At 43.5% G+C, this 27805-nt stretch overlaps 1 protein-coding gene across 1 annotated transcript; it reads left to right on the top strand.

The window, feature by feature from the left end:
* Nucleotides 1-328: 328 nt before the first annotated feature.
* On the top strand, nt 329-26096 carry LOC119178188 (Telomerase Cajal body protein 1 homolog). Its single transcript, XM_037429378.2, has 10 exons — nt 329-813; nt 927-1041; nt 2718-2806; nt 3402-3492; nt 7508-7640; nt 10139-10225; nt 11965-12083; nt 19534-19637; nt 21407-21556; nt 25749-26096. Exons 1-10 carry the CDS (start codon nt 602-604, stop codon nt 25912-25914), a joined length of 1266 nt encoding a protein of 421 aa, XP_037285275.1. The 5' UTR covers nt 329-601; the 3' UTR covers nt 25915-26096.
* Nucleotides 26097-27805: the final 1709 nt, after the last annotated feature.

Here is a 27805-nt window from a genome sequence, read left to right as displayed (position 1 = left end):
CACGTTCCAGGCATAATTTTTTAGGAGGCATTGTTTGCACACACAACCTCGTGTTTGCATTGAAATGCTAGGTACTGGAGCGTATGGGGAAATTTAAGGACTTTTGAGCGGCAACGAGGCTTTTCTCCGGTTTTCGCACTCACTTGCGCTACGCAATAAAGAGCCGATTTCCAAGCTTATAATTATTCTTTTTATTCATTGATTAGAATATGTGCGCAAATGAGATAACGAATAAGTTTATTTTGTAGGTGTTAGTGCAAATGTGTGAACGTTTGAAATTTGTTAATGAGTTAGCGCACAGAACACCTACCAGCGTAAGGATACACGTCACTCACTGTGCACCACCGTGTACCGTGTTTTCATGCAATTAACGAGTGTGTCATCAAATGCCGGTGATTTCCTAAGAAGCGTGAAGTGTTGCGCAGCGCTATGAGATGCATTTGTCATATAACTGTTTAGAATCAGCTGCGCATATATTTCAAGATGTCCAATATACCTTGGCATGATCAACGCATAGGCGTGTGAATCGTGTGCTAGTTTACTTCTTGTAGATGGACACTTACTAATCTCTTCGTTACGAGGATCCGTGTTGAACTGAAAAATGGGTGATGAACCCGTGGTAGTGGAGGAAACGGGTCCTACGGATCTTGATGACAGCTCGAACTGCGAGTTATTTACAAATGAAAGCCCGCAAGATGATGACATTCACATGAGCGACACGGTTGCAACGTCCTTCAACTACTGCATAAAGCCCATTCAAGTGTGCGGCGCGTGGAAAGCATTTACTAAAGTCATCACGAGGGGATGTAAATGGTAAATTACATTGATTTCGCTCTTTTCTTATCGTATTTGTGTACATGTAAGTCGGAACACAAGCGGTGAGACTTCATTGTCACTATTATTTTCTCTTCTTTTTCCTCGTGGAGGTCTCCTGATGGATCGTGCCTTTTAACGAACAGCGACGATTGCTGCCTGCGGATTTTCAACCTTCCTACGGTTCTGTGCCAACAGCAAATTGACTGGAGTGAAGTGGAAGAGATGGTGAAAAACACTAAACTATGCCTTATGACCGCATGCTTCACTACTGCACCCACTATTTGACACCATTAGATGGCTTAGAGAGTCTCGAATAATTCATTATAATACCGGTTCTACAATGTTTACAGCAATTGTTTTCAGCGATGAGTTACTGCCTGCAGTTTATTTGGTTTCTGGTCACACCATGTCCAACCATAAGTCGGCAAAAAAAAAATGTGGAGCTCGCTCAGACTCACTCAAGAAATACATTTTGTTTTTGGGACTGATTTGGACTCGGGCTCACCAAAAGCTTTCCTCGACCAGATTCACTCGCTACACTTTTTCTCAGCCGGACTCGCTTGAACTCTCCAAGTTCGAACTCACTCAGACTTATGGCTCGATGCGAGTCCGGTGAGTTTACTCATAAGTGAGTTTGCTTATTTTTGTGTTGAGCACTCCACAAAGCTGCAAACAACTTATGTTTATGCCGGCTGAACATGTCTGAAATCCAGATTACTTTCGTACTCCGATGACATTTTATGATGAATTAGAAGAAGAATTCACTTGAATCTGCTCTCTAGAGATGCCGTTGTTGAACCAAGATCTATTAGTTTGTGTGTCCTACTCACTCATTTGAGAGCTTTAGATGAAGGAACGCAAAGAGGCTTGCATATGTATACTACTTGGGTTCCAGCGGAAGTCAAGTTGTCATTGAGGTCTTGTGTCCTCCTGGTCAAACACACTCTTCTAACAAGACGGTCAGCTTCTGACGGCTGCAGAGGTCCTGTCCTGTGACATATGCCAGGGACAGTTTGTACTTAAGTGATGTTCCAACTAAAGGCACTTGTTGCGTTCAGTTTACTGTTCTATAGGCTTAGCAGCATAAAGCTACCACCACAGTCCCAGTGGCTTTGCAACTTACCTTACACCTCACTCTTCTTGAATTGCATAAATGAGTGCCTTAAAGGGGTGGTGTCACCAAATTTTGAGGCTATCCCAAGCTTGTTGTGGATTTTTTCTGTATACAAGGACTCTCCACACGAAGGGTCGGACCCTACAAACACGTACAATATATTTTAATTCACTTCTGAAATTGTAGCTGAATGCTCACTCTCGTGATCTAGGCCCATCGCTTGCACAGCAGCACTGACGTTTCAAAATAGGAGAAGCAACAGCAGTTGTCGTTACGTCACACCAGGTCTGTAGTGACGTGAGTGACCTCCCCCATCTCCGAAACGAGCGTTCCCAACATACCAGCAATGCATCGGTTGCTGTATTACTCGCAGAGTTTCGATCACTTCTTGGCTAAGTGCTACGCATCGAAACCTGCGAAGGCGTTCTTTTTTTGCTGGCGCTTGTGTAGCACCTGTGTGTGAGAGCAGTCGAAATTCAGCACGATGCGCGTCACAGCCTTGAGTGATCACGTGGCCAAGCCACCTATGTATTGACGTCACTGCCCAACTCGGCGCCGCGAAACCGAAACCGAAAATGGTCCACATAAGTAGAGCAATATTGATTTAGCGGAAGTACAAGAATCTTGGTGCGTGCATCATGCTTCTTGGAGCTGAAGGGAAACGCTTAGAGCAAAGAACACGCATGCCACAAATTTGGTGGCACCAACCCTTTATGTCTCTGCAATGATGGTTGTCAAAATTTTTGTTTTGCCAGGAGTTCTTAAAATAATTTAATCACATTTCCAGGTTCCTGTAGTGAAATGCAGTGAAAGTGGCCTGATATATGACTACGCTTGGTTCCCTGGCATGAATTCCAATGATCCAGCAACTTGTTGGTATGTGATAAAATTCATACACCACTGCAAAAAGATTGAACTTTGCAAAGTTAAAAAAATGGCGAACGCGATGAATGAAGTCTTTAGTGACATGAGAATGAGCTATTCCAGTAATAGCATAGCTCAAATGCTTAGCAAGACAGAAAGGAGCTTCATGCGTATGTGGCCAAGAAAACAAGTGCTGCATAATGAAACGAAGTATGTGTACCTATTTCAATAAGATGCTTGTTGTGTCAGCTTTTTATATTACCATTGGAACTGGGGATATCAGCTTGCAGGACAGATTGCTTGAGCAAAACGGGCTCTTTTGAGCGAATCGATACTGCTGATGTTGGGCACTGCTTTTAATTCATTATTGGTTGTCATATAATTGTACTTGTTTATCACAGAGAAGCTACCACAGCTTACCTCCTTTAGGGCCAGTGATACCTTGCCACTTTATATTAGACGTTACTTTTCAGGTGATACATCTGTTGATGAACAAAAGCCATTGTCTTGTTGTAACAGCTGTCATAGAACAAAAGCCATTTAAGGTGCCATTGTTTGTCTTGTTGCATTTCATTTTCTTTAGGCAGTGTTTTGCACTTAATTTCAGCTTTGCAAGCACAAGTACAAGAAACCCCATCCACCTCTGGGATGCATACACAGGCGAGCTGCGGTGCTCTTACAGGCCATACAATCACCTGGTACGAAGGGGTTTTTCACAACAACCACTTATACTGGGACAAGCACCAAGATTGTGCCAATTTTCTTTGGCCTTCTAATGAAATAGCTGCAATCTCTTAACAGCAATAGGCATGCAGATATCTTGGAATGCCAACTGCACTCAATATGGTCAGTGCAGAACGATGGTAAATTTCATTCCATTAGGCATGATACATGGGCATAATCATAAAACATGACAGCTTGCCTATGGTGTGGCAGGCTACATTGTTGAAAGAGCCATACTTTAAAGACTATGCAATGGTAGTATGCACTCACTTATGTGTGGGCATGCACATGTGGTCTGAATATCTGTCTGTATTTACAGCTAAATATTCGAAATGTATGCAGTAAAATTCAGTTCCCTTATGGCACGTTTGAATTTGCATTTGATTCGGTCTCAATATTGGTATTCATACATCCCTAGTTTTATATCAAAGCAACAGAAGTTCTGCAAACATATTTTGTCATTAGTCTCATAGATTGCGACTGTAGCACACCCTTGCCATGTAAACAGAAGAAAGCTGTGCATACTGCTAGCTACTGCATCACTGACATGTGCCGTTCATGACAGATGAATACAAATTCACTGCAGTAAGTAGGCCTGGTTCTGTGTTGTGTTAGCAAAAGTTTCCTTCTTTAGTGGTGTTTGCTTATTACCCTGTGGAATATGACTATAGTCGTATACCACACTAGAAGCCTGCGGCATTTCCTCCTCGAAGACGGACACACACAGGCCTGCGCCAATGTGCGCTGCATTCCACACGGACGCCATGAGCTGGATGGCCAGTAACGTCACCACTGGAGAACGCTGCCTTGTTCTTGAGTGAAACTACTACTTTAGACACGAACAAAATCGGCTGACGCGCTTTGGTTGTCTGGGCTGTCTGTGCCTCTGTCTATTTCTTAAAGGGGTGTGGTAGGGTTAGTGGTATATGTCAGTTTTTTCATATTATTTTAAAAGTGGCTGCAAGCATTCACATTAAATTTCGCATGCTCACGAAAAATGCCGCTGGGTATCGCGTCACATATTTTTTTATGCCTACGCTGCTTATTTTCCTTTCTATGTCTCACTCCTAAATTTTGAAGTGGGTGCACTTATTCGATGCACTTTTTCTCTGCAACCACTGAAGGGAATGCAATCATATTCAGCCGTGCTATTGTATATACACGTAGGTTATATCTGAACTAAAAAAAAAAAAAGGCCATCCTTGAGGGAGTTACTGTAAAAAAAAAAATATCTGTATTCACGAAGCAACAGAGGGTGCGTAGTGCTGTGTAGTTTTCTATAGCATCACTTTCTACGAAATCAGCAAGTTTTTTAGTTCAGATTGTTTCCAACCTGTAGCTCATACATGCAAAGTTTTATCAGAATTGATTCAATAATTTTCGAGAAAAAGTACATTGGAGTCCGAAAATTAAAAAAAAAACGCAATGTGAGAAAAGCGAAGTTTTATGTGCGTGTACTGCTTACGCCAGAGGGTGCACAGCCCACACTTTGGCGCGGCATTTAAAGCGCTTGGGGTGACCGCTCAACATCAGACTTTCACAAGTTTGTTTTTCAAAGTGCAGTGGACTTTTCCTTCTCAAAATTGTGAATTCATTTTTTTTTAAGTGGGGGGGGGGGGGATGTTCATTTTACCATACCTTCTTAAAGGGGCCCTGCAGCACTATTCTGACGTTTAAGGAGACAGGGCAAGCAAAAATATTGATCTGCAGCCTATTGTGAACCACAATCAGTCATTTTTTTTTCTTAGTTCTCTAAAAATGTCATATTTCAAAACTTGTGTGGTGGCCTGCCATGCCCTTAATCTTACATAGCAAGGGATTCCTTGCAGTTCAAGCATCATAGCCATATGGAGAAGTTACAGTTTGGAAACTGGGGTGCGTTTGGCGCATTCCGAAAAGAATGGGCACAGAACTGCGAAAACGAAAGAAGGCAGGGGCATCATGCTTTATGTTGGTAAATCTATAACTGGTAAGGAACGTTTTAGTGGTGTCATCATTGGCAAGTACTAAAACTATCATCATTGGGCCATTAAAAGTAATACAGCCAGCTTGGAGGACATTCAAAAACCTGACCAGTCTACATATTTTCATCATCAGCCTGACTACGTCCACTGCATGACAAAGGCCTCTCCCACGTTCCGCCAATTAACTCGGTCCTGTGCTTGCTGCTGCCAATTTATACCCGCAAACTTCTCAATCTCATCTGCCCACCTAATCTTATGTCTCCCCCTAACCCGCTTGCCTTCTCTGGGAATGCAGTTAGTTACCCTTAATGACCAGCGGTTATCGTGTCTATGCGCTACATGCCCGGCCCATGTCCATTTCCTCTTCTTGATTTCAACTATGATATCCTTAACCCCCGTTTGTGCCCTAATCCTCTCTGCTATCTTCTTGTCTCTTAAGGTTACACCTACCATTTTTTTCTTTCCATTGCTCGCTGTGTCGTCCTCAATTTAAGCTGAACCCTTCACATGGCATCAAAGGATACCAATCAATCCCACGGCCTTTGTTCGAAGGACACCTAAACTAGGCGCAAATTCAATAAAGCCCAGTTGACTGGTGAACCATCTGTTCATAAAGAACACCTTCCAGCATCTGCTATTGAGGCTCTTGAGCCAAATTGTCTGCAACCAGCTCATCCAGAATTACTTGCTAAATGTCTACATGGGAAAACTCAAAACCATAACGAGTCGTTGGGACCATAATAGTCGTGTGGGAGCGCACCCAAAAAAATATGTGTTACTCGAGCACAACACTGTGAATATGCACTTTTGATGCTGTGTTCGCTTTTAATGATAGAAATATAGCCCGTGTGAATGTGCTGAACTATTTTGGAATTTGGCCAGAGCACTGCACAGTGCAGGGTCTACGCACCCTTGAACTGCGTCGACAGTACTTTGCTGAGAGCGTTGCACACCAGGCGAAAAAGGAGGCTTGCCCGGCAAGAGTTTAATGCAAAAAGAAAAGATGATATTGGTGACTGGCTGGTGCCAATCGAACGAGTCCGTCAATTTTCTATTGTCTCATTGTACTTTTAAAATAATGCAATTTTTCAACTTCAAAATGGGATTATCTCAAAACATGCTTTTTTTGTAGTTACTTTTATTTTTGTCAGCAACCACAGTATCTAGAATCATAGATTTCAGCCAGTATTTAGATAATGTTATAGTGAATATGCTGAAGCATAATTATTATTGTGTTAGAAAGTGCTCTTCTGCAACACGATATCAAATAACAATTATTGAGTAATAGTTGTTTACCTGATGTAAAAGATTTACAAAAGTGATCATTACAATTTTCAGTTGTGAATCTGCTTCATTTAGAAGAGGAATGACTCATGATCGCAATGATAGTAAAATAGTTACTGTAGCTCGTATGGCTATGGAGAAAAATGTATATAAACTTAGGTTAAAATGCTTGGCAAATATAGGGCTTACCCTGTTTCCCTAATGGAATAGTCTTAAAATTAGCACGATACTTCACAAATCGGCTGCCACAAAAAAAATTTTAGAATTTGTTATCAAGCGAACTTACGGGTATTGGGCGCACACTCCAAGCACTTTCACTCTCCTTTTGTACTAGCGAGCCTGCCAAAAGCTACCCAGGCGTTCCTTCATCAACACACTTCATGACGTTGAGCATGTTCTTCTTTCTTTATTGGGGGGGGACGTAAAGCCCCACATACAACTGATCTCCAAGTACTCTGCTCACAGTGCTTGCTTCACAACTTGCGAAGCTTTGTGTTGGCCCGCAAGCAGTTACTGCACCTTCATCGCACAACATGATGTCTAGTGTACCTGCATATTTACTTTCAACAGAAAGGTGTTATCAGTTATGTAAGTTGGAAGTACAATGTATGCATCGATCATGTATCTCTTGGCAGAGCGTCTAAATGTAAACAATCTAACGAAGGTTCACTTTACTCGCCTTAGTTTCTAACATGTAATACTTTCTTGCTTTGATGTTACTACCCATTCTGTTTGTTTGCAGGACGAGCCTGTGGCAGCGCACAGTATAGGTTTTGACAATTTTGGCGAGAAGCTGTACTGTGGGTTTGACAAGATGGTGCGGGTATTCAACGTGGACAGGCCTGGGAGGTGTTTTGAAGAGCGTCCAACAAATGGTATGGTGACATACCAGCCTTCAAAGCTTCAAATTCAATGCAGAACTGCTTTATGCCTAGGCTTGTGCAAATATTTGAATGCTTCCAATATTCGAATGAATTGTAGGGTATTTGAATTTGCTTCGATTCGAATTTAAATTATTGAAAATTTTGAAGTATTTGCAAGTAACCAATAAACGCATAATAATTCAAATGTATTGCTTGTAAAGGTGGTTTTACTGCAGTGTAGGGGTGTTGAACCGTGAAAGCATTTGTCCAGAAGAAATTTACTCTTTCGCGAATGTTCTTTTCAAATTTAAAGGAGCCCTGCAACACTTTTTGAGCATTGTCATAGAACGCTGCCGATCGGTAGTCTAGGCTTACGAGCACACGCCAGCCAAATATTATAACACAGCACGTGGGGTCTGATTCACTGTTAAATTCTCAAAGTCAGCTAAAGATTGCTCTATCTCTGGGCAAATAACTCCACAAGCTCAGAAAGCACATGTCATGTATTAGGGACGAAGCTCCTTATGTCACGGCTTGTGCGTCCCTTGTCGTAGTGCGTAACCACCGATGGCAAATACTTAAAAGAGCGGTCCTTAGAATGTCCGCTGGATGGCGGCACTTGTATATGATGAATGCATCATGAAAAGATGTGAAATGACTATACTTCAAGTGTTCACCCGATAGACGGGTGGACGGACGGACAGACAGACAGAGAAGCGGATGGACAGATAGACAAACGCTTTGCCCAATCATAATTCACGCCGTGGATATGCTGCGATTTTTTTTATTTTTCTGTTCCATCCCTCCCAGATTAGCTTCCACTGGTTTCATCGGGACAAGGAGAGAGAATGCACTTGCAGGGTGCGAGAAATCTTTGGGACTCCGCTCATACTGGACGGATTCTAATAATATTTGCGGTGGTGAATTCATGAGGCAATAAATAAGCTTCTTTAGTGAATCCATTGCATGGCTACTTGGGGAAGTGTCGCACGGCCCCTTTGAATGAAAATATTACTCTCAAATCAATTCATTTTGTTAGGCTTAAAAGTTAGTTATGACTGCTTATATGCTCTAAGTATAATTAATTTTAAAATGTTACGTATTTTAAGGGTTATGACTCACATCCTGATACTACTCAAAGTTCTTTTGACTTCTTTTGAATGAAAAAAGAAATGGCATTTGCATAGAAGCCCTATTTCAATTAAAAAAAAATATTGTGCTGGTTAGTTAGATCATTATAGATATGCTCATTTTTCTTTATATGTCATATATATTATACGAATTTGATTCGAAATTGTTAGACCAAAATAACTGTTCACTTCGAACCTAAAATTCACCATTTACACAAGCCGACTAGGAAATCTTAATGCGCCTCCCGAACATTTGTCATAGTACTGAAATTGTTTGAGGGTGCATGTCCGAATTGTCTTATCCTTGCTTAAGTTTGAAAGCTCTTAGGCAAAATTTTAAACACTCGCAAGCTGAACATTTAGTTTTTTCCGTCATTTCAACATAAAGTAAATGTTTATAAAATAAATGTTTATGTAGATGCTTATTGTAAAATCTATAAACTAAACCAATGTTTGATTTGTAAACTACTTAGAAAGAAACTGAAGTTTGACGCTGTGTCATCTATGTCTTGCCTAGTTATAATAGCTTTACTGAAGAAATACAAATGTGGCAGTTTTATACCAGGCAGAAGGTTACAGATTAGGATTACTGACTGTTGTAGTGGCTGAAATTAGATTTGGGCAATATGCTGAGGTGCTTCTTTACTTGTATTTTAGGCACGTGTGAAACACCCTAGTACGTTAAATTTTCTATGTGATGACAAAATTTTGGCTTCTTTTTTGTGCCTAAGTTCATTTGTTATGGTTTTAGAGTTTGTTTCTATTCAGCCTACTTTAATTATCAGACTGGCATTTTTGTGAAAACATTGAAGTTACATTGACCGACTTTATGTGTAAAGCAATAAAACAGTGAATTTCAATTGAAAGAATGCTTCCTTAGACCAGATTTATACATGCAGCAATGTCATAGCTATAACATATGAACAAATTCATGTCTGGATTTTGATTGTTTACGAATCTTAGCTTTATACCTTTGGGTACTTTAAGGAACACTGTGCAAATTTGATACGAAGAAGCGGTTAAAGAAAGATTCAGTTGTAGACATCTTGAGATTACTGCTGCTTTTTTAATACTTGTCCTCAAAATATGTCTAAAGGCATGCTGGTTCCACAAATAGTCGTGTGCAACAGTTTGCAAAGAGGTCATTTCTGGATGATGTTAAGTAGAATATTTCCAAAAGGCATTTCTTTCCTCGCAGTTTGAACTCTTTGAGGAAATCGAATGACCAGAATTGACTGCAACAAGTACATAGTGAGCTTTACAAGCGCATTGATGTCACCTTATATATATATTCATTGTATGACAAATTATTTGTTTGCTGCTCTTTTCTTTGCCACTCTGTTGTAATGTTTGCCGTACGTATTACTTTTCGCTTTGCAGTGAAGAAGTTGGGTCAACCTGGCATCATCAGTTGTTTTGCGTTTAGCCCCCTTGGTGTTTATGCTGCTGGCTCCTACTGCAAGACGGGTACTGTGCACATTTGCCAAGCACATTGCTGTCTATTAATAACTTGAGCTTTTTAACTTCTGTATTTATTTTGAAAGAATGCTCCCAAATGAGCAGTTTCATAGATAATGGATTTTAAAATTGGCATTAGAATAAACAATGTAGAAGCATTCTAAAGATATTATTTACCAGTAAATAGAGAAATTGTTTGAGTATTGGAGAAAATTGGCTTTTTTGCAGAGCTTGTATTTAGTCCGCCTTATCCTATTGTGGTGGAAAATGATGTTTGCATACCTGTATATGCGGAAGCTTCCGAAGGCACACTAGATGTTATGATAATAGCGCGACCGTGTTAAAGCGTTCATTTCGCAGATATTTTCATGTGAGTGCTGGTATCCTCTTGAGTGAAAAATCATCTTGTCCATGACCGAAAAACTGCAAAAGATGCAAATAAAATAAACAATAAACATCTTCCATTAGAGTCAGAATTGAACTCGGGTTGTTTGCGTCGAAAGCCGGCGTTTTATTACAGAGCCACGCTATTGCTTGAAATTGCTTCAGAAAAAACACTATATGAATGTCATAGCCGAGAGAGTCTCCTTAACGCATGTAATATCGCACGGCAGGTGTGTAGAATCGTGCCAGGCATCAGAACATGTGAATTGCACCTTGAGTGGGTGTTCTAAAGGCCCACTCATCACAAAGCACTCAGAGGTTCGTGTGCTGTCTTACAGACGCATAGTCGGCCCTTCGATTTGCCAAAAGAAAAATTATGCTGTATTGGGCACTTAACAACTGCACCGGCGGTAGACGTTCGAGGATAGTTTGAAGCGGCCAACGCTGCATGCACAGTCATTCGTTTCTTTGTGGCACGGTTCGGACATGCACCGAGAACCGAAGCTAGGCTAGCAAATGAGTTGGCGGTGTATTAGAAGGCCGATTACACAACATATCATGTTCTGCTTTTGAAGGTGAAACTCAAGTATGCTGCAAGATTTTGCAGAGCCATCTGTGCATCTCCTTCACAATTATGTAGTCACCATCCATGACTGTGTAGAGAACTGCTGCGTTTTCTTTTATAATGGTTCCAGCGAAGATTAGGTTAGGTATCGTATCAGTGTGCTTTGGTTGTGGCTTTCTAAAACATGTGAGTTGTTATTCACGATTATGGTGATAGTGACCACAGTTTTGTTCGCTGCTGATGAGACGTCATGAGCAGTAGTTCTGTTCTGATTCAGTCCAATGCATGTGCCGTGTCAGAAACATGGTAGAGGCTGTCAAGGACAGCGACCAATTTTACTGCAAGCTTTATGCTGGTATCAAACTCACTGGTCCGACTATGCATGGCTATATACATTATCTGGCTTTTAACTAAACAGAGGAAATACAGAAGGTTCGTGACCAGAAAGCTTCAATTTCTGAGCAAAGGCGAGAGTTCATTTTGAATGTCTCAGAGCTGGTAATAAATAGGTGGGAGTCAAGATGTAAAAGGTATAAATTGTCTTCATCTTCATGCATTTTCCTTAAGTTTGAGGAGGAACTCATTTCACTATTGTGTTTGTGAGATCCCCAACTCAACTGCCAAAGCAGGGGTGGCTCTTTCTTATTCTTGTACCATGCATAGTAACTTATTTTACAATGATGTGTCTTCGGCAGGATTGTTTGTTCCTTCAACACACTGGATTAGCTGTGCTTATGTATGCACATTGTTGTGTTCATTATGTTGAGTGCACCTGAGATAACCTACTTGTTTTGCATAGTGGCTGTCTACAGCGAGTCTGATGGAGTCCTACAATTCATCTTATCCGGCCACCAGGGAGGTGTGACTCACTTGAGGTTCTCGCCTGATGGACAGCGTCTTTACAGCGGAGGCCGAAAGGCATGTCATCTTGGCTTGCCTTACTTACGTTGACTATCATAAGCCATTCCATGTTTTGCGTTAATACGAAGGTAGCTTATACTATACCACAATGTCATGGGGCAAAGTAACAGTCACAACAGTTGCATTTTGACGAAGGTGAGATGCAATAACACTCATGTACAAAAAATTTGGTCTGGTTCAGAAAATCCCGAGAGGCCAAAAATTATCTGAAGTCTACCGTTATGATGTGCCTCGTAGTCATATCGTGTTTCTTGAAACACCTCAGAATAAATTTTTTTTGGGGTCAACTCATACAACACTGTTTTATCCTTCATGTAGCCCTAGGTATGATCTGGACTTGCTCATGGAACTTCAGTGAAAGTCTTGCCTTCATTTCTTTTCTGGTAATCAAGCTATATATAATATGGAAAGATAAAAAAATACTGTTATTTAAGGAATTAGCTGTTGTGCTATTACTGTTCATTTAACATTATTGCTTCCAATCTCGAGAAAACATGGGGACCGATACATGCGCAAGCTTTGTCGATCACAAGTATACTCGTTTTGCATCTTTAAATCACTCCCCTGTAACTTGCGAGACAAATGGTGTAAAAAAGAAAAGTAATTCAGTTGCGTACAGTCGTCTATGGAGAGAACATATAAACCAATGAAACACGTAGGAAAAATTATTACTTGCACATCATCATCGGCTTAATTTATTATTTTTCAAAAATTATTTGTCTTGTTAATTGATCACTTGCAATTAATGTTGCTTTTATTTTGATGAGATAATCTCATTAATATTTTTACATAATCTTAAAAGCATCCTACTGCATTGCCAACAAAATGTGTTCAGGTAACTGCAGAAAAAAAAGTGGCATAAAGTGTGCAGCACCTCCAAGAAGATATATCGGCAGTAAAAGGGTTAACTTCACATTCCTGTTTGGCTAGGACAGTGTGATCTCATGCACAGTGTGGTGCTGAGGCACCTACGATCTCACGGCATGGCATTGAAGCTATCGACTGTGGCCTCAATGCCATGCCATGTGACAGTACAGCTATGCAGTTTTTTGTCGATCTGCTTCGTGCCACAGATCCCTCAAACTTTTGCGGGGTTGTCTGTCTCGGTGGTGTACCGATTACTGTGCTCAGCTGCCGACCCAACGACCCAAAGGGTGCTTGTTCGATCCCAGCTGCAGTGGTTGCGTTTCGATGGAGGCGGGATGCTAGAGCCCCGTGCACTGCGCGATGTCGGTGTGTGTCCATATGGTCAAAGTTCCCGGGGTCCTCCGCTACAGCCTCCCTCGTAATGACGTCATCGTTTTTGGATGTAAAACCCCAACAATTAATATTCAACTTGCATGGGTCAGAGTACATGCATTGTGCGAGCCAGTGGTTCTCAGAATTTCTCATCTTGGGGAACCGACTAGCTTTTCAAGAGGGCTGGATGCAGAATTCATCTCCTCTTGCGCTTAGTGTGCTTATGCACAGATTCACAATATTGTTACGGGGTCGGTGACTTCTATACAAACGCAATTAAAGAGGAACAACTTCAGGGAAGAATCACAATGACTGATTGGCACACTCCCGCACCTGTCAGCTGATTCTGCCTTTCCTTTTCTTTTACTTCATCTCCGTAACAGGACCCCCGGGCAATGGAGCGCCGTCTCGGCGCTCGTCTGGGAAAGTGGGACGAAAGTAGGGTTTCATGCGCGAAACTTGGACAATGTCAACAAGTGATGAACTTGGTGATGTATTGGAGTGCAATGGCGTTATCTCGTAGTTGACGTCGCTAACTTGGCGTAAGACTAGGTAGGGTCTGGCGTATCGGGACAAAACTTTTTCGGAGAGACCTACACGGCGACACGGTGACCAGAGGAGCACGCGGTCACCTGGGGCAAACATTATATTGCGATGCGGGTGGTCGTAGCGGGGTTTTGCATATCTTATGACCTGGTGAGACGAGACTGGGCAACTTGACGAGCCTTGTGAGCCTGATCAATGGCTTCGCGAGCGTACTCGGAAGCAGATGGCTTGAGAGGTAAAGTGGTTTTAAATGGCAATATGGGGTCGCGATCATACAAAAGATAAAAAGGTGAGAATTTCGTGGTGTCATGTCGAGATGAATTATATGAGAAAGTCACATTGGCCAACGTGATGTCCCAGTGTCGATGATCTTAGAAGACGTACATCGAAAGCATCTTTGTGAGCATGCGGTTGAGACATTCAGTTAGGCCATTAGTTTCTGGGTGGTAGGCGGTAGATAGCTTATGCGCTGTAGCACACGATCGAAGGAGGTCGTCGACAACTTTGGACAAGAAAGAGTGGCCGCGGATGTAAGCAGCTGTCGGGGTGCACCGTGGCATAAGACGACGTTGTGAAGAAGAAAACCCGCGACATCAGTGGCGCAACTGGTCGGCATGGCCTTCGTTATTGCGTAACGAGTCGCATAATCTGTGGCGACAGCGATCCATTTATTTCCCGGTGTCGTCCCCGAAAAGGGCCAAGAAGGTCGAGTTCCATGCGATTAAATGGTTCAGAGGGGTCTTCGATTGGGTGAAGATGTCCAGCTGGCAGCAAAGAAGGTCTTTTCCGGCGCTGGCAGAGATCACAAGTGGCGACATATCGACGCACGCTGTGGTACAGTCCTGGCCAGAAGAACCGACGTCGCACGCGGTCGTATGTGCGGGAAACACCGAGGTGTCCCGCTGTTGGTGCGTCCTGGAGTTGTTCAAGTATGGCAGGCCATAGATGACGGGGATTGACAAGCAGAAGCTCAGGGCCTTCAGTGTTGATGTTGCGACGGTAAAGGATGCCGTCATGCAGCGCGATCATACGGGATTCAGCGTCATGGCTGTTATACTGGATGGTGTCGATGATAGTGCGCACTAACTCATCCCATCGTTGTTCAATGCGCATATCGCTGATATCAGTAAACGCCATCACGCTGTTCTCCAGGTCAGTCGCAACAGGATCGGAAGGGTCCACCGGATGACGAGAAAGACAGTCTGCATCCTTGTGCAAATGGCCAGACATGTAGCCAATGCTAAACGAAAATTTCTGGAGCCTCAGAGCCCAGCAGCCCGGTCGTCCATTCGGGTCCTTCAGAGAAGTCAGCCAGCAGAGGGCGTGGTGGTCCGTAACGACAGAGAACATGTGACCATATAAATATGGCTGGAACTTGCGACGGCCCAAACTAAAGTTAAACACTCTCTCTCGGGGATGGAATAATTCCTCTCAGGGGGAGAAAGCAGGCGACTGGCGTGAGCTATTACGCACTGTCTGCCGTGGTGCCGTTCAGCGAGAACTGTGCCAATACCGTGGCCACTGGCGTTGGTGCGAACTTCTGTGGCAGCAGAAGGATTAATGTGTACAAGTATGGGGGCGTAGTTAAGCAGCCAATGAGAGTGGTGAACGTTTGAGCCTGCTCAGGGCCCCATGAGAATGTGGTATCCTTCTTCAGCAAATCTGTGAGTGGCCTGGCAACGTCAACGAAGTTTTTCACAATACGACGAAAGTAGGAACATAAGCCGATGAAGCTCCGCACGTTGAATGTAGAACAGGGCACCGGAAAGCTACGGACGGCGCAGATCTTTTCGGGGTCTGGTTGGACGCCATCGGCGTTTACAAGATGCCCAGAATGGTAATCTGACGGCGGCCAAATTGACATTTCTTGGAGTTTAGTTGTAGCCCAGATGTTCTGAAGAGTGCGAGAATTGTAGTGAGACAGGTCAGGTGGCTATCAAAAGTAGATGAAAAGACTATCACATCGTCTAGATAACAGAGACAAGTAGACCACTTATAACCACGTAAGAGAGAGTCCCTCATTCGTTCGAATGTGGCAGGGGCGTTACATAATTTAAAAGGCATCACCTTAAACTGGTGTAAACCATCCGGTGTAATGAAGGCCGTCTTCTCGTGGTCCATCTCATCGACAGAAATCTGCCAGTAGCCGGACTGAAGATCAATAGACGAGAAGTACGTAGCGCCGTGCAGGCACTCCAACGCGTCATCGATGCGTGGTAGCGGGTATACGTCTTTTCGCGTGATCTTGTTGGGGTGGTGATAGTCAACGCAGAAGCGCCAGGTATTGTCCTTTTTCTTCACAAGGACGACAGTGGAAGCCCAAGGACTACTTGATGGTTCTATGACACCTTTGTTAAGCATTTTGTCAACTTACGCGTGTATAACTCTGCGCTCAGTGTGGGAGACACGATAGGGGTGTCGGCGAATGGGACTGGCGTCACCAGTGTTAATACGGTGCTGAACGGTGGATGTTTGCCCTATAGGTCTGTCGTCGAAATCAAAAATATCGGTATACGACGCGAGAAGGCGATGGATGTCGTTGGCTTGCGCAGGATTGAGGTCGGGTGCAGTCATCTTCGAGAAACGGTTTGGCATAGAACAGATGCTTTTAGCTGCAGGAGACTTAAGTAAGTCAAGCTCGGTGGTGGGAGCCGCTACTTCGAATTCGTCAGCATTGGATATGCTGGCCAAGAACCTGCCACGAGGAGCACTTGAGGGCCAAAGCTGAAATTGAGAAGTTGGAGCGAGGTATATTTGTCAGTGACAGTCACAAGCGTATAGGGAATGGCGATGTTGCGCTCCAAGAGGACGTCGGCGAGAGAAAGGAGAACATATTGACTATCAGGAACCTGTGGCTGTGCGGTCAAAACGAGGTGGTAGGTGGCTGCCTGAGGTGACAGTCGCACATCCTGAAGAGAGCTCAGGCGCGGCGGGGCAGTGTGGTGTTCAGCGACTATCTGAGGCAGCTCTAGCTGAAGGACACCGGTAGCACAATCGATAAGAGCAGAATGATTCGACAAGAAGTCCAGGCCTAGGATAACGTCATAAGGGCAGTGGTCAATCACGGCTAAAATGACAGAAGTAGTGTGGTCCGAGAACCATCGGCCACACGGAGCATTTGTGCAGCCGCAGGTGTCAGAACTTTCTTTAAACGTGTGCATAGGTTTAAACTCATGACCGAAATGCTTGTGCCGGTGTCTACAAGTGCTTGTACAGGTACGCCATCTACTTCAACGTTTATTACACTTCGCCTGGTGGGAACGGAGAGAGGATTTGCTGCGGAAGTCGTCAATGCAGCACCACCTCCGAGGGCTGCATTTCTCAGCTTTCCGAGACGATGCGGCCGGAAGCCACGGGGGACGAGAAGCGCCATGGCTGCAGCGAACGGGGCGATGGGCGACGTATTTGTAGCGAACGAGACTGGTGCCCACGTGGCGAAGGCGAGCGGCTGTGCCAAGTGTTTCGAGAATAGTCAACGGCATGGGACTCTTCGGCAGGTGAAGATGTGCGGACGGTACCGCCGAAACGGGTCATATTGGTCGTTGCACGAGGTGCCGAGGACCATGTGTTGCGGCATTAACGAGCAATATGTCCAACACGGTGGCAGTTAAAACATATAGGGCCGTCATCTGCACTTCGCCACTCAGCCGGGTTGCAAGTACGTGGAGAAAACCGTCGGTCGGAGGAGGGCATTGCGAAAGGGCATTCGCTGACTCTGGGCGTGGTGACATGACACACGGAATGCACTCTGACGTTTTCAAGCTCCTGGCGCATGATGGCTTGAACATGAGAAACAGTAACAGGAGTGGTATTGGTACTGCGCAAATTGAATGCTGAGGGCGCCATTGCTTCCAGTTTGCGACCAACAATTCGTGTCGGGTCTCCCGGCGGCAACAATCGTTGTGGTGCGAACTGGTCTTCGCACGTCGATGTTGCAGCGGTGTTTGGAAGTCGGGCGAATGTTTGCAGAACGCGGCGACTTTTTACTTGCTCAAACTGACGACACTCTTTGATGATCGCGTCCACGGTGGAACAGCCCTTGCACAGCAGGAGATTGAACGCGTCGTCAGCAATCCCTTTCAGGACATGCCCTACCTTGTCACCTTCTGTCATGTCGCTTTCGGCCTTTCGGCAGAAGGCCAGCACGTCTTGAATTATGCGAGGTATGATTCCATTGGGGATTCGGCACGGCAGGCCATTTTCATTTTGGCAGCTATCTTACGACTGGCGCTTTTGCCAAACACCTCTCGCATCTTTTTTATGCATTGGTCCACACACCTTCACCGTTTCTCTCAAGTAAAACAGCACATTAGCCAACTGAAGTGTGAGATCCCATCTGTTCGGCATACTCACTCGTTCGAACATGGCGAACCAATCGTCAACGTCGACGCCATCGGTCCCACAGAATGTACCGGGATCCTTAAGTGGCGTGAAAACGTATGGTTGCGACGCCGTGTTTGTCGGAGACGCTGACATTGACGCGGAGGGCTCAGCATTGGCCATGGCTGGAAAAACGATGCAGCGTCCGCTGCGAAGCTCCGTTGCCTGATGGTTACCCAGCACCTCCCACCAATATGTTACGGGGTCGGTGACTTCTGTACAAACGCAATCACAGAGGAACAACCTCATGCAAGGATCACAATGGCTAATTGGCACACTCGCACGACTGTCAGCTGATTCTGTCCTTCCTCTTCCTTTACTTCATCTCCATAACAATATTGTCTGATGAAGACATGAAAAGAGAACGAGGGGAAAGGCAGGGAGCGTCAAGGGAAGTCTTGAATGCTGTGGGACACTCGAGAATCGTAAGACATCCCTCATTGTTGTGTTCGTGTGTTAGCAGATTGGACCAACAGTGTCAAGCAACGCTGACTGACCATAAGTTTCAAGCGACATTAGTTACTGGAGGCACTGACTGACGCTCCCTTGTTTAATGCACATATATAACCATGAAGTGGACAGGGGGATAGGCACCGTAATAGCTCAGTAGGTAGAGCATCGGATGCGTTATTCGAAGGTCACAGGTTCTTCGGCCCCTCCCCACAGCAAGTTATCTTTTTGTCCCCTTTTCCTTCTTCGCATTTACATTACAAGTACTTCTAATAACATCCCTTATACTTTCGTTGGCATGATTGTCTGTTAGGTCTTATTGTGTCTAACGAAAAAAATGGGCCCTTAAATGTACACTTCTTTCCTCCAAGCTAAGGTTATGTTATGGTTACATAGTTGCTAACTAATGCTGATGGTTTCTTATCACACTCTTCTTGTGTGCGACTGAGGTATGACACCTTTAATATGATAGGCAGCGGCCCCCACTACAGCAGTGTTGTGAAACAGCTATTGATCACCAGGGCACTGCTGCTTGTAAGCAACAACAGTTGCCCTGGGTGTTGCACAGTGCCGACGCCTAGAATAAGTATCACTAAACGCCATGTGAGCAGAGCAAGCACAACAATGTACCTCGCTTTTGTCAACTTTATTTCACCATTCGGGCAAAACTGCCAAGTTTGTACATTTTTTTCTAACCCTTTTACTCCTCATGTTCCAAGACAGCACAAGAACAGCTTGATTTAAACTTTCTTGTATTTGTTCTCTCTTTTTTGTTTGTTTGTTATTTGTCTTGATTCTGACTGTTGTGATGTCTCGGGGTGGATGCTCACAGGACGCAGAGATTCTTTGCTGGGACCTTCGTAATCTGGGCAAGGTCTTGTACTGCATGAAAAGGACTGTCACGACTCATCAGCGCATGTACTTCGAGCTGTCCCGGTGAGTGGTTTCGTTGGATTCATGTTATGGTTCATCTCTTACCAGTGCGGTTTCACAGGACTTCTATTTTTTTTCTGAAGAGTGCACTTCATGTCTTCTAATGGCATGGTTAACTAGAAAGTTGTGCTTACTTATGTTAACTAGTACTTGCGCTGCACTAGTGCTGCACTGGTACAATTTCAGTGAACTCGCCTGAGCCTTCGTGCCTTGTACAAAATTGCCATCACATTTAGCATTGTGTTATGTTTGACTCTGTTAAATAAATTTTTTTATAGTAAAGCTACTCTGAGTTTGCTGTGTGAAGCCTTATCATGCCCTGCACAGTGATTGCATTATTGGAGTTGCATTGACAGTACAATGCTTTGCACATGCTAACTGAGGCTTATGAATTAAAGGGACTAATCACTGGTCAGAATGTGTGATTGGACTCTAACAGAGAGGGAAAAACTGTTAATTGTAGAGACAGAATCAAGCATTATTTTCATGGTTTGAACAAGATTTGTCTTTTAAAGTACATTTAGAAGTCACAGAAACTGGTACGTTGCGTGGCCTGGTGGATGAGCCTTTGTACTCTGCAAAGATGCAATTCAGATTGCTGTACATGGTGTGCTGTCATTAAGTTGCACCGTAATTTACACATTAAATTACATATTGTGCATTAATTAATAGGCATCCCCACTTTATTCTGAGTTCATTGCAGTAATAATATCTGGGATTTAGTGTCCCAAAACAACAATATGGTTATGAAGGATGCCATAGTGGAAGGCGCCAGGAATTTGAACCATCTGGTGTTCCTGTGCGGGCACTCGCATGGCACAGTGCAGGGGCCTCCAGCATTTCGCCTCCATCGAAATTTGACCACCGTGGCTGGGATTGAACCCACGGTCAGCAGCCGAGCCCCGTAACTGCCACGACTCTGTGCTTATTACAAGGCAAAATTAGTCGATGCTGAGAAGTAGTGCTGGCTCCACAGCAACTAGAGAAAACATAAACCTGTGCCAAGCCGCAGCTTATGGAAGTGCACAAACAGAAATTGCAGAACCACAGAGGTCATAAACATGGCGCTACTTTTTATGGATAGGCCTTGTTTGTTTGCCTGCGGATTCTTGTTTCTGTCACACTGTCCTATCATTGTTCAGTGTGTGTGTTGCTTGTACGGCTTGATCAGTGCTGCATATTGTAAAAGTCTAGAAAAAATGTTTCACAATGCTTTCTATATGGCCATTTTCTCATGATTAGACACTCTGACAAGTAAGCTTTTCACTGTACTAAAGAAAATGGGTACCATAAAAATTAATTGCCAGTCCTTTGAAGGTGGTGCAACATAATGCAAACACAGGAATAAGTTGGCTTGGTCCAGTACAGCTCTATGCCCTGTGTCCTCACAGTTGAACTTACTGAGCCTGAATTATCTGTTTTTCATATTGCAGATCAGACTGAGATCATGCTCCCTCTTAGGTTGCTGAAAGTTTCGTTGGCTCTGTATTTGGAGCTCACTTTTTAATGATGAGTGTCACTATTTTCCATCTTTGTTGGTTTGATTGGCTTGAGCATGTCTTGCTTGCTGTACCAGTGTCACAGCTGGATCATTTGGCATGATGTGCGGTGTGTAAACAATGAAGAACAGTGTTCTCTTATGTCTTGTTCTCTCACAATCTGCTCTGTTGCTCGCTATGAGTCACCTTTGCATTAGCCTTAGTTTGAGCCACAGAGAGGATAGACGTTAGCTTCAAAGGTATTCACAGCCTTGCTTTATTCTGTGTTTTCAGGTGCGGGAACTTCCTTGTTTCAGGTAACAGTAATGGCATCGTAACTGTTTGGGACCTTCAAGTTGAACCGTTAGAGCTTGAAGACTGTGAGCCCCTCAAGAAACCGGGCCTTTTTTTTAAGGCTCATGATGACTGTGTAAATGGTGTCAGGTGAGAGAGCTGCCTGGCAATGGGCATTTGCCATGTTACTGGCCTACTGCCATACTAGCAGAGCTTTTATTACATGTTTTGTTGTGTTGCATAACATATACCTAGAAAGATCATGAAGGAAGGACCTTCGTAATCTGGGCAAGGTCTTGAGAATTTTGTGGCCAAACTGGTATAATGGTTCTTTCGTTACAAACATAATGTATCATGAAAATAGCTACACTACACTATTTTGAGTGACTTCTGCTTACCATTCCTAGCTTTAGATACTTTCTCCTTGCAAATTTGCAGCTGTGCAATTTCAGCTGTGCCAGTGTCTATTCATCAATGTCCGGTTCTCTTGAGGAATAACTGCAGGTATATTTCCATTTTACTTGAAAGGAATTGTGTTGATGTAAAGAGAGTTATAGTAACTGGCGGAATTTTATTTGTCTGGGACTCAGCTTTACAATGATGGGGGCTGTAATGGTACTATGTTCACTTAGTTCTGGATGTTCTTTGGCACTCAATGCACAAGCGTTTCTTGCATTATTTCTATATTAGAATGGAACCATAGCACCCTTGAATCGAACCCGTAACATAACAAAAAAATCCATCGAATTGTCACTCTGTGTTTGCAGATAGAAACGATAAGTTTGAATTGTACAATCACCCTTTTCTGTTGCATGGCGATTATTTTCATGTCACCCACTTCCAAATAATGTTGTGCAACCAAAGCAACTGTACTTGTGGATCATTCCTGGTGTAGAGGAGACCATCAACACCAATAGCTGCCTTCACTGACTCTTGCAACCATACAGAAGCGGCAGACTACAATATTTCCTCTGACTGGGGGCTTGGCAACGTCAACAGCAGCTATAGAGCACTGCCATTATCTTATGAATAACTCACTCTTTATGTAATGCTTCTGCTGTGCAGTCTTGCCCACTATGGCATCTAAAATAAATGTGCACTACTCTTCTGAGAGTCTGTCTGCATGACACCTGAAACCACCCACTGTCATCTGCCAAAGCTTTACAATTCTGCATTGATTACTGGATCTTGGCCCCAACTGCACATCGCAGAGATGCATTATACTGACATAGAAGCTTTGCTTAAAAGATATTGCCCCTAATTATCCGACAGTGGGCTTTTCTCAGCAACTCTGTTCACCAGAAGCGGAAAAAACCACAGGAAATTTCAAATAATTGGAGTTTCAAGATAAACAGAGTCTCACAAATACGTAACTTTGGTCATGCATAAACAGTCTGGATCCTATCCAAATTAGCAGTGGTAATATTGCCATGGAGGTCTCAGTGCGCCATCGCTGGACACATTGGCATCTACAAGCAAGTGCTTCATCTGGCTCTGTACAAAATCAACATTTCATGACAATTAACAAGTCCTCCTTTATAAAAGCAAAGCAAGATAATGGCATTTAGTAAAAGTATTGGCTGTTAATAACATAGCAGAAAGTAGTATGAAAGTACAAGGACTACTTTTTTTCAAGGTTCGATCGGTTGGAAAATAAAAAGCCAAAGTAAAAATTTAAACTGCTTTATTTGGGACATTTAATGGTCACAGATGCTTCTCTAAATAGTCACCGTTTCGATGGAGACATTTTTTTTTTTTAGTGTGGCACCAACTTTTTTATACCCCTTGTTGAAAGTAGCTGTCTGTGCTTTGAACCAGTTCTACATGCTTATTTGCAGCTCGATGTCCGAGTCAGAACTCCTGTAATCTGAGCCAACGTTTCATGAGAGTAAAGAGATGGTAATCAGAGGAAGCTAAATTTAGGCTACAGATTGTGGGTGATCGAACACTTACAACAGAAAACACTGCACGATCACCTTTGTTGCAGCTGCACTGTGCAGTCACATTTTTATAAAGGAGAACAGTGCCCCAAGAAAACATTCCTCTTTACTCGCCCTTTCTAGATGATAGAGTCACGCTGTATAAGGCTGCCACACCTTGCTATCAGTCATGGATGCTGTTCTGTACACATTACTCATTTGTTGACAAGTTTTAGCTGAGCTACACCCCTCAGCATGCTGAAATCAAAATAAAGCATGCACTTCAGACTGCGTGGCAGACTTTATTACCCGAGGCATGTTTACATGCCCACTGCACGCTCACAACCCAGAGCTGTGACCTCATGAGGTAGGCTTGCATACTAGAGAGATTGTGCTACATAGTATCTGCATGTTGCATCATCAGATTTTCACTTTGGTTTTTATTGGGTAGCCACTCAGACCTGGAAAGTATATAGGCTTCGTCATAGTACTACAGTCAAATCCCTCTACAACGAAATCGACGGGACGCATGAAAAAGTTCGTTGTCGCGAAATTTCGCTGTGGCTCAATTTCATCTATAGACCACAAAATTTGGTAAGATCTGATGATTATGACTCATGCTTTGTTCCCACCAAGCGCATGCATTAAACTCTTGCCAACTCAGACGTGCCTGGTTGAATACTAAGTGAAGGTTTTTTCTTGCGTATAACGTCATCAAGATATGCAGAAAATTTGGAGCTTAAGTCAAGGTGCAGGTTATACGAAAAGTTTGGTGCTCAAGTTGGTTTCACGGCACGACTTCACGGCAATTCAAAGAAGGCGGCCGTGCGTCAATACGCAGATAGTTTTTCTTTCTCCCGTGGTTTGCGATCGGGGGTGCCGAATATGTGCAGAGGTGGGTTATACAGAAGAAAATTTTTCAGGCGAACGCGTGTCGAGTGCACAGCGCCGCGAACAAGCTTGTCAAAGATTCGCTAATGGCCAACTGATAACTGCAAGTAAAAGTGTTGAAGCGTCACACTACCGTGGCCATAAATTAATGACAAAAAAGCCGTAACACTTCGTGTCGTTTTATGGCTTTATTGCCTTTTATCTCCGGCTGTGTTAACTGCACACCTTTGGATTGTACTCGCTGTCGATGAACAAGACGATAGCGACCGCTATTTTCTGCGCAGTGGTTGTGACAAACTAGTTCCGTTTGTAATTTGTGCGCGCTGCACTGGCCGTGCGCGTGATTAAGAACTGCGTCGTTGCTATCTCTGTTCACATCGTCAGGAAAAGAAATATTGGGTTGAGTCGGTGCGCGTTGACTGCACGCGTAGTTTTGTGGTCGCCTATAATTGCGTTCCACATGACCGCATTTATGTTTGCAGCGGTTGCAGCAGAATGCAGTTACTCTAGGACTAGGGGCACCCTGCTCGTGTGTGCGCCTTTACGATGCGTGGTTGTCATTCACGATGGCAGGGCTAGTGATGACGAGCAGTAGTTTTGTTTTGAGCGCGACGTCGACTACATGCGGTGGGGGCGGGGAGAGGGGTTCTTGAAGATTGCAATTCTGCCGCGGCCCGCACATACTACATTAAATCCACCATTATGGTGAATGGGCGAGCTGTCTCTGAGCATCTCAATGGCGTTAAACTTAGCGGGATGTGCGTGTAGTGGCAGAAAGCTTGTATCCGATGAAAACACGGTTGTTGCGGTACGGTCGTGCGTGCGCTCAAGCTGTATGTCACGAGCCATTGAGAAATGGCCGAGTCGGTATCACAATGTCACGGCAACCCAATGGATGGTACTCACGAAAACTTCGTTACAGTGCAAATATCGCGGAAAAGTATTCGTTGCGATGAGACATTTTTCATCTTGTTTTCTATGGGCAGCTGACAGGGAATTGAAAGTCACTTGTTGTGGCAGAAATTTTGTTGTAGCGGAATTCGTTATAGTGGGATTTGACTGTACATATTAACTTAATTTAGTTGCATAAAGCTGTCGTCTTTGATAAATGACAGCTTTGAATTTCAGGTGTAAGAGGCATCCTGAATCTTAGTATAAGTGACAGTAAGTTCTGAGGGTTCAATTTTAGAGGTGACCACATGGCTTAACTAGAAGCCATTGTTCCAAAGAGTGTTGCTGAAACATAATATGACAGCAATGGCTTTGTTTCATTGTCTTAACATAATGTTGGAAAATGAGGAGCTAGGACTGCATGATTTAGTCAAGCTTTTTTGGTGTTTATGCTCTCAGATCGAAAGTGGTGCTACACCAAATCACCTGAAAAAAAAATTAAGAAGAAGAAAGACTGAACAGAACTAAAGTACGCACACACTGCTTTCCTTAAATTCCTTCTTCGTTCTCTTTCACTGTCTTGTCTGAAAGCAGCAAACGTGTTTAACAAGTATCATTAACATTTGTACTGTTCGTTGCAGCCTCCATCCAACAATGCCAGTCTATGCCACAACCTCTGGACAGAGGAAATTCCCAGAGCTTTCAGATGACGACAGCGACACTCTCTTTACGTTCAAGCATTTGGAGAAAGCTGATAACTCTCTCAAACTTTGGCTTATCGATGACAGACCACAAGATGATGTGTAGAAGCTGATAACTCTCTCAAGCTTTGGCTTATCGATGACAGACCACAAGATGATGTGTAGTCGTCCTAACCATTATGTTTGACTGTAATGCTAATGTGCCTCCAGCCCTGTTTTCTACTCTACTGTCTGCATGTGTATTTATCGTTGCTGTACATAGGACAATAAATGGCATTTGATTATTGAGTTTTTCAAGCTATTGTAAAGAGATTCGCAAAATATACAGCAGGTTTTAAATTATGCTATGCTAGCTAATACAGTGGCAATCCCATATGCACAGTACATATGCTGGCAGGCACAAATTCTGCAGTGGAAAGTTGTAATAATATAATTAACAAATATTTGGTATTTAGCTTTTCTAATTCCGCAATTATGTTACCTACTGCAGGCGTTTGATATTTTAGATGGCCTAGGGACTGGGAAATTGCCTAAAAAGTTGATCAGTCTAAAAGACGAATTGATGCGTGCTCTCTCGAGGGGTTTGTATGAAGCAGATGTGAAGGCTTTCCAGTACGCCCATCCCCTGCCACGGTTTTCTAGTGACTAAGGTACTTGGCTGCTGACCCGCAGGTCATGAAATTGAATGCCGGCTGCAGCGGCTGCATTTTTGAAGGAGACCAAAATGCCGTAGGCCCATATGCTTAGATTTGGGTGCTCGTTAAAGAACCCCAGGTGGTCGAAATATCCAAAGCCCTTCACTACGGCGTCTCTCATAATCATATGGTGGTTTTGGGACGTTAAACCTCATGCATCAATCAATCAATCAATCAATCCAGTGTGCCTATCTGGTGGAACAGTGTTTGTATTGTGAGAAGGCATGGCACGTGCATGCGTGCATAGATAAGGGGTGCAAACTGTCCTGTTATGGTGGCTTTCTTGTAGTGTTAGTATGCCTCATCACAAAAAAAGGCAAGGCTTATAAACATGGGCACAAGAGAAGACAATGCTTTACTGCAATGTGTTGTGTATGTTGGACGGCAGAATACTTTTTGGATTGTAGCAAAGCTGACCTTTGAAAATTGCTACAGCTCTAAACCCTGCTGCTCAAGCTTGCTGCGAATTTACTAGTTTTATCAAAGGGATGGGGCTATCTCATTTGTATGTTCTTTAAGGTGGAAATTCTATTTGTTCTTATTGCTTTTATATTTGTGTGTGATGCAGCAAATTAATTGTATGCACTTTGTATAAATGCACGAACGAGAAAAGGCGCGACAAGCACTGCACTCATAGGTGGCATTTTTCCAGTAAAATTTTAGTTGTAAGTGCAGTGCTTGTTGTGTCTTTTTTCGTTCGTGTATTTGTCTTAACGCTGCCCCATTCAATTCATTATGAACCCTAACCAACTAGCCCACCTTTCCGTTATTTCACTATTTGATCCAGTATTCAAAATTTTTCAATATTTGCTTACCTCCACTTTTCGTGCATTATGATTCCGATTTCATGCGCGAAACCTTCCGCTGGTTTACTGTTAGCGGAAAGTGTATTGGACGATCGTTGTTCTTGCTGTCATCATTACTGGCAATACTGTAACGTTACTAAAAAATCGCGGTAATTGACCCATTACATTTCCGTAAAGTTTGCTTCACCACATAAAGATCATGCTTGCAAAAAAGCCAGTTCTAAAGGAGTAGCACAATAAAAACGCCCTCTTCCTTTTCATCATGCTTGCAAAAAAGCCAGTACCGCAATAAAAGCGCCCCCTCCACCACCGCCCCCCCCCCCCTTTTTTTTTCGCGTTCTACAGCAAAATATGAATGTGGGCAGGTGAAACGAAAAACCTCTTTCCACGGGTAACGATAAACATCTCGATAGGCGGCGCCATCAGTTAGGTTATTCTGCACGTCACAACCAAGCGCGTGTGCCACTGAGAACGCCGTCAGTGATGTTCATTTCTC

Source organism: Rhipicephalus microplus, chromosome 1 (genome assembly GCF_043290135.1).
Source record: "Rhipicephalus microplus isolate Deutch F79 chromosome 1, USDA_Rmic, whole genome shotgun sequence".
In the NCBI taxonomy this organism is placed as follows: domain Eukaryota; kingdom Metazoa; phylum Arthropoda; class Arachnida; order Ixodida; family Ixodidae; genus Rhipicephalus; species Rhipicephalus microplus.
This window is presented reverse-complemented; position numbering and strand designations above follow the sequence as displayed.

Coding starts and splice junctions, on each gene's coding strand:
- LOC119178188 (XM_037429378.2), top strand. CDS start 602: ATGGGTGATGAACCCGTGGTAGTGGAGGAAACGGGTCCTACGGATCTT. Junction 1,042..2,717: donor GGAGTGAAGTGGAAGAGATG/GTGAAAAACACT, acceptor TCACATTTCCAG/GTTCCTGTAGTGAAATGCAG. Junction 21,557..25,748: donor GACTGTGTAAATGGTGTCAG/GTGAGAGAGCTG, acceptor TGTTCGTTGCAG/CCTCCATCCAACAATGCCAG.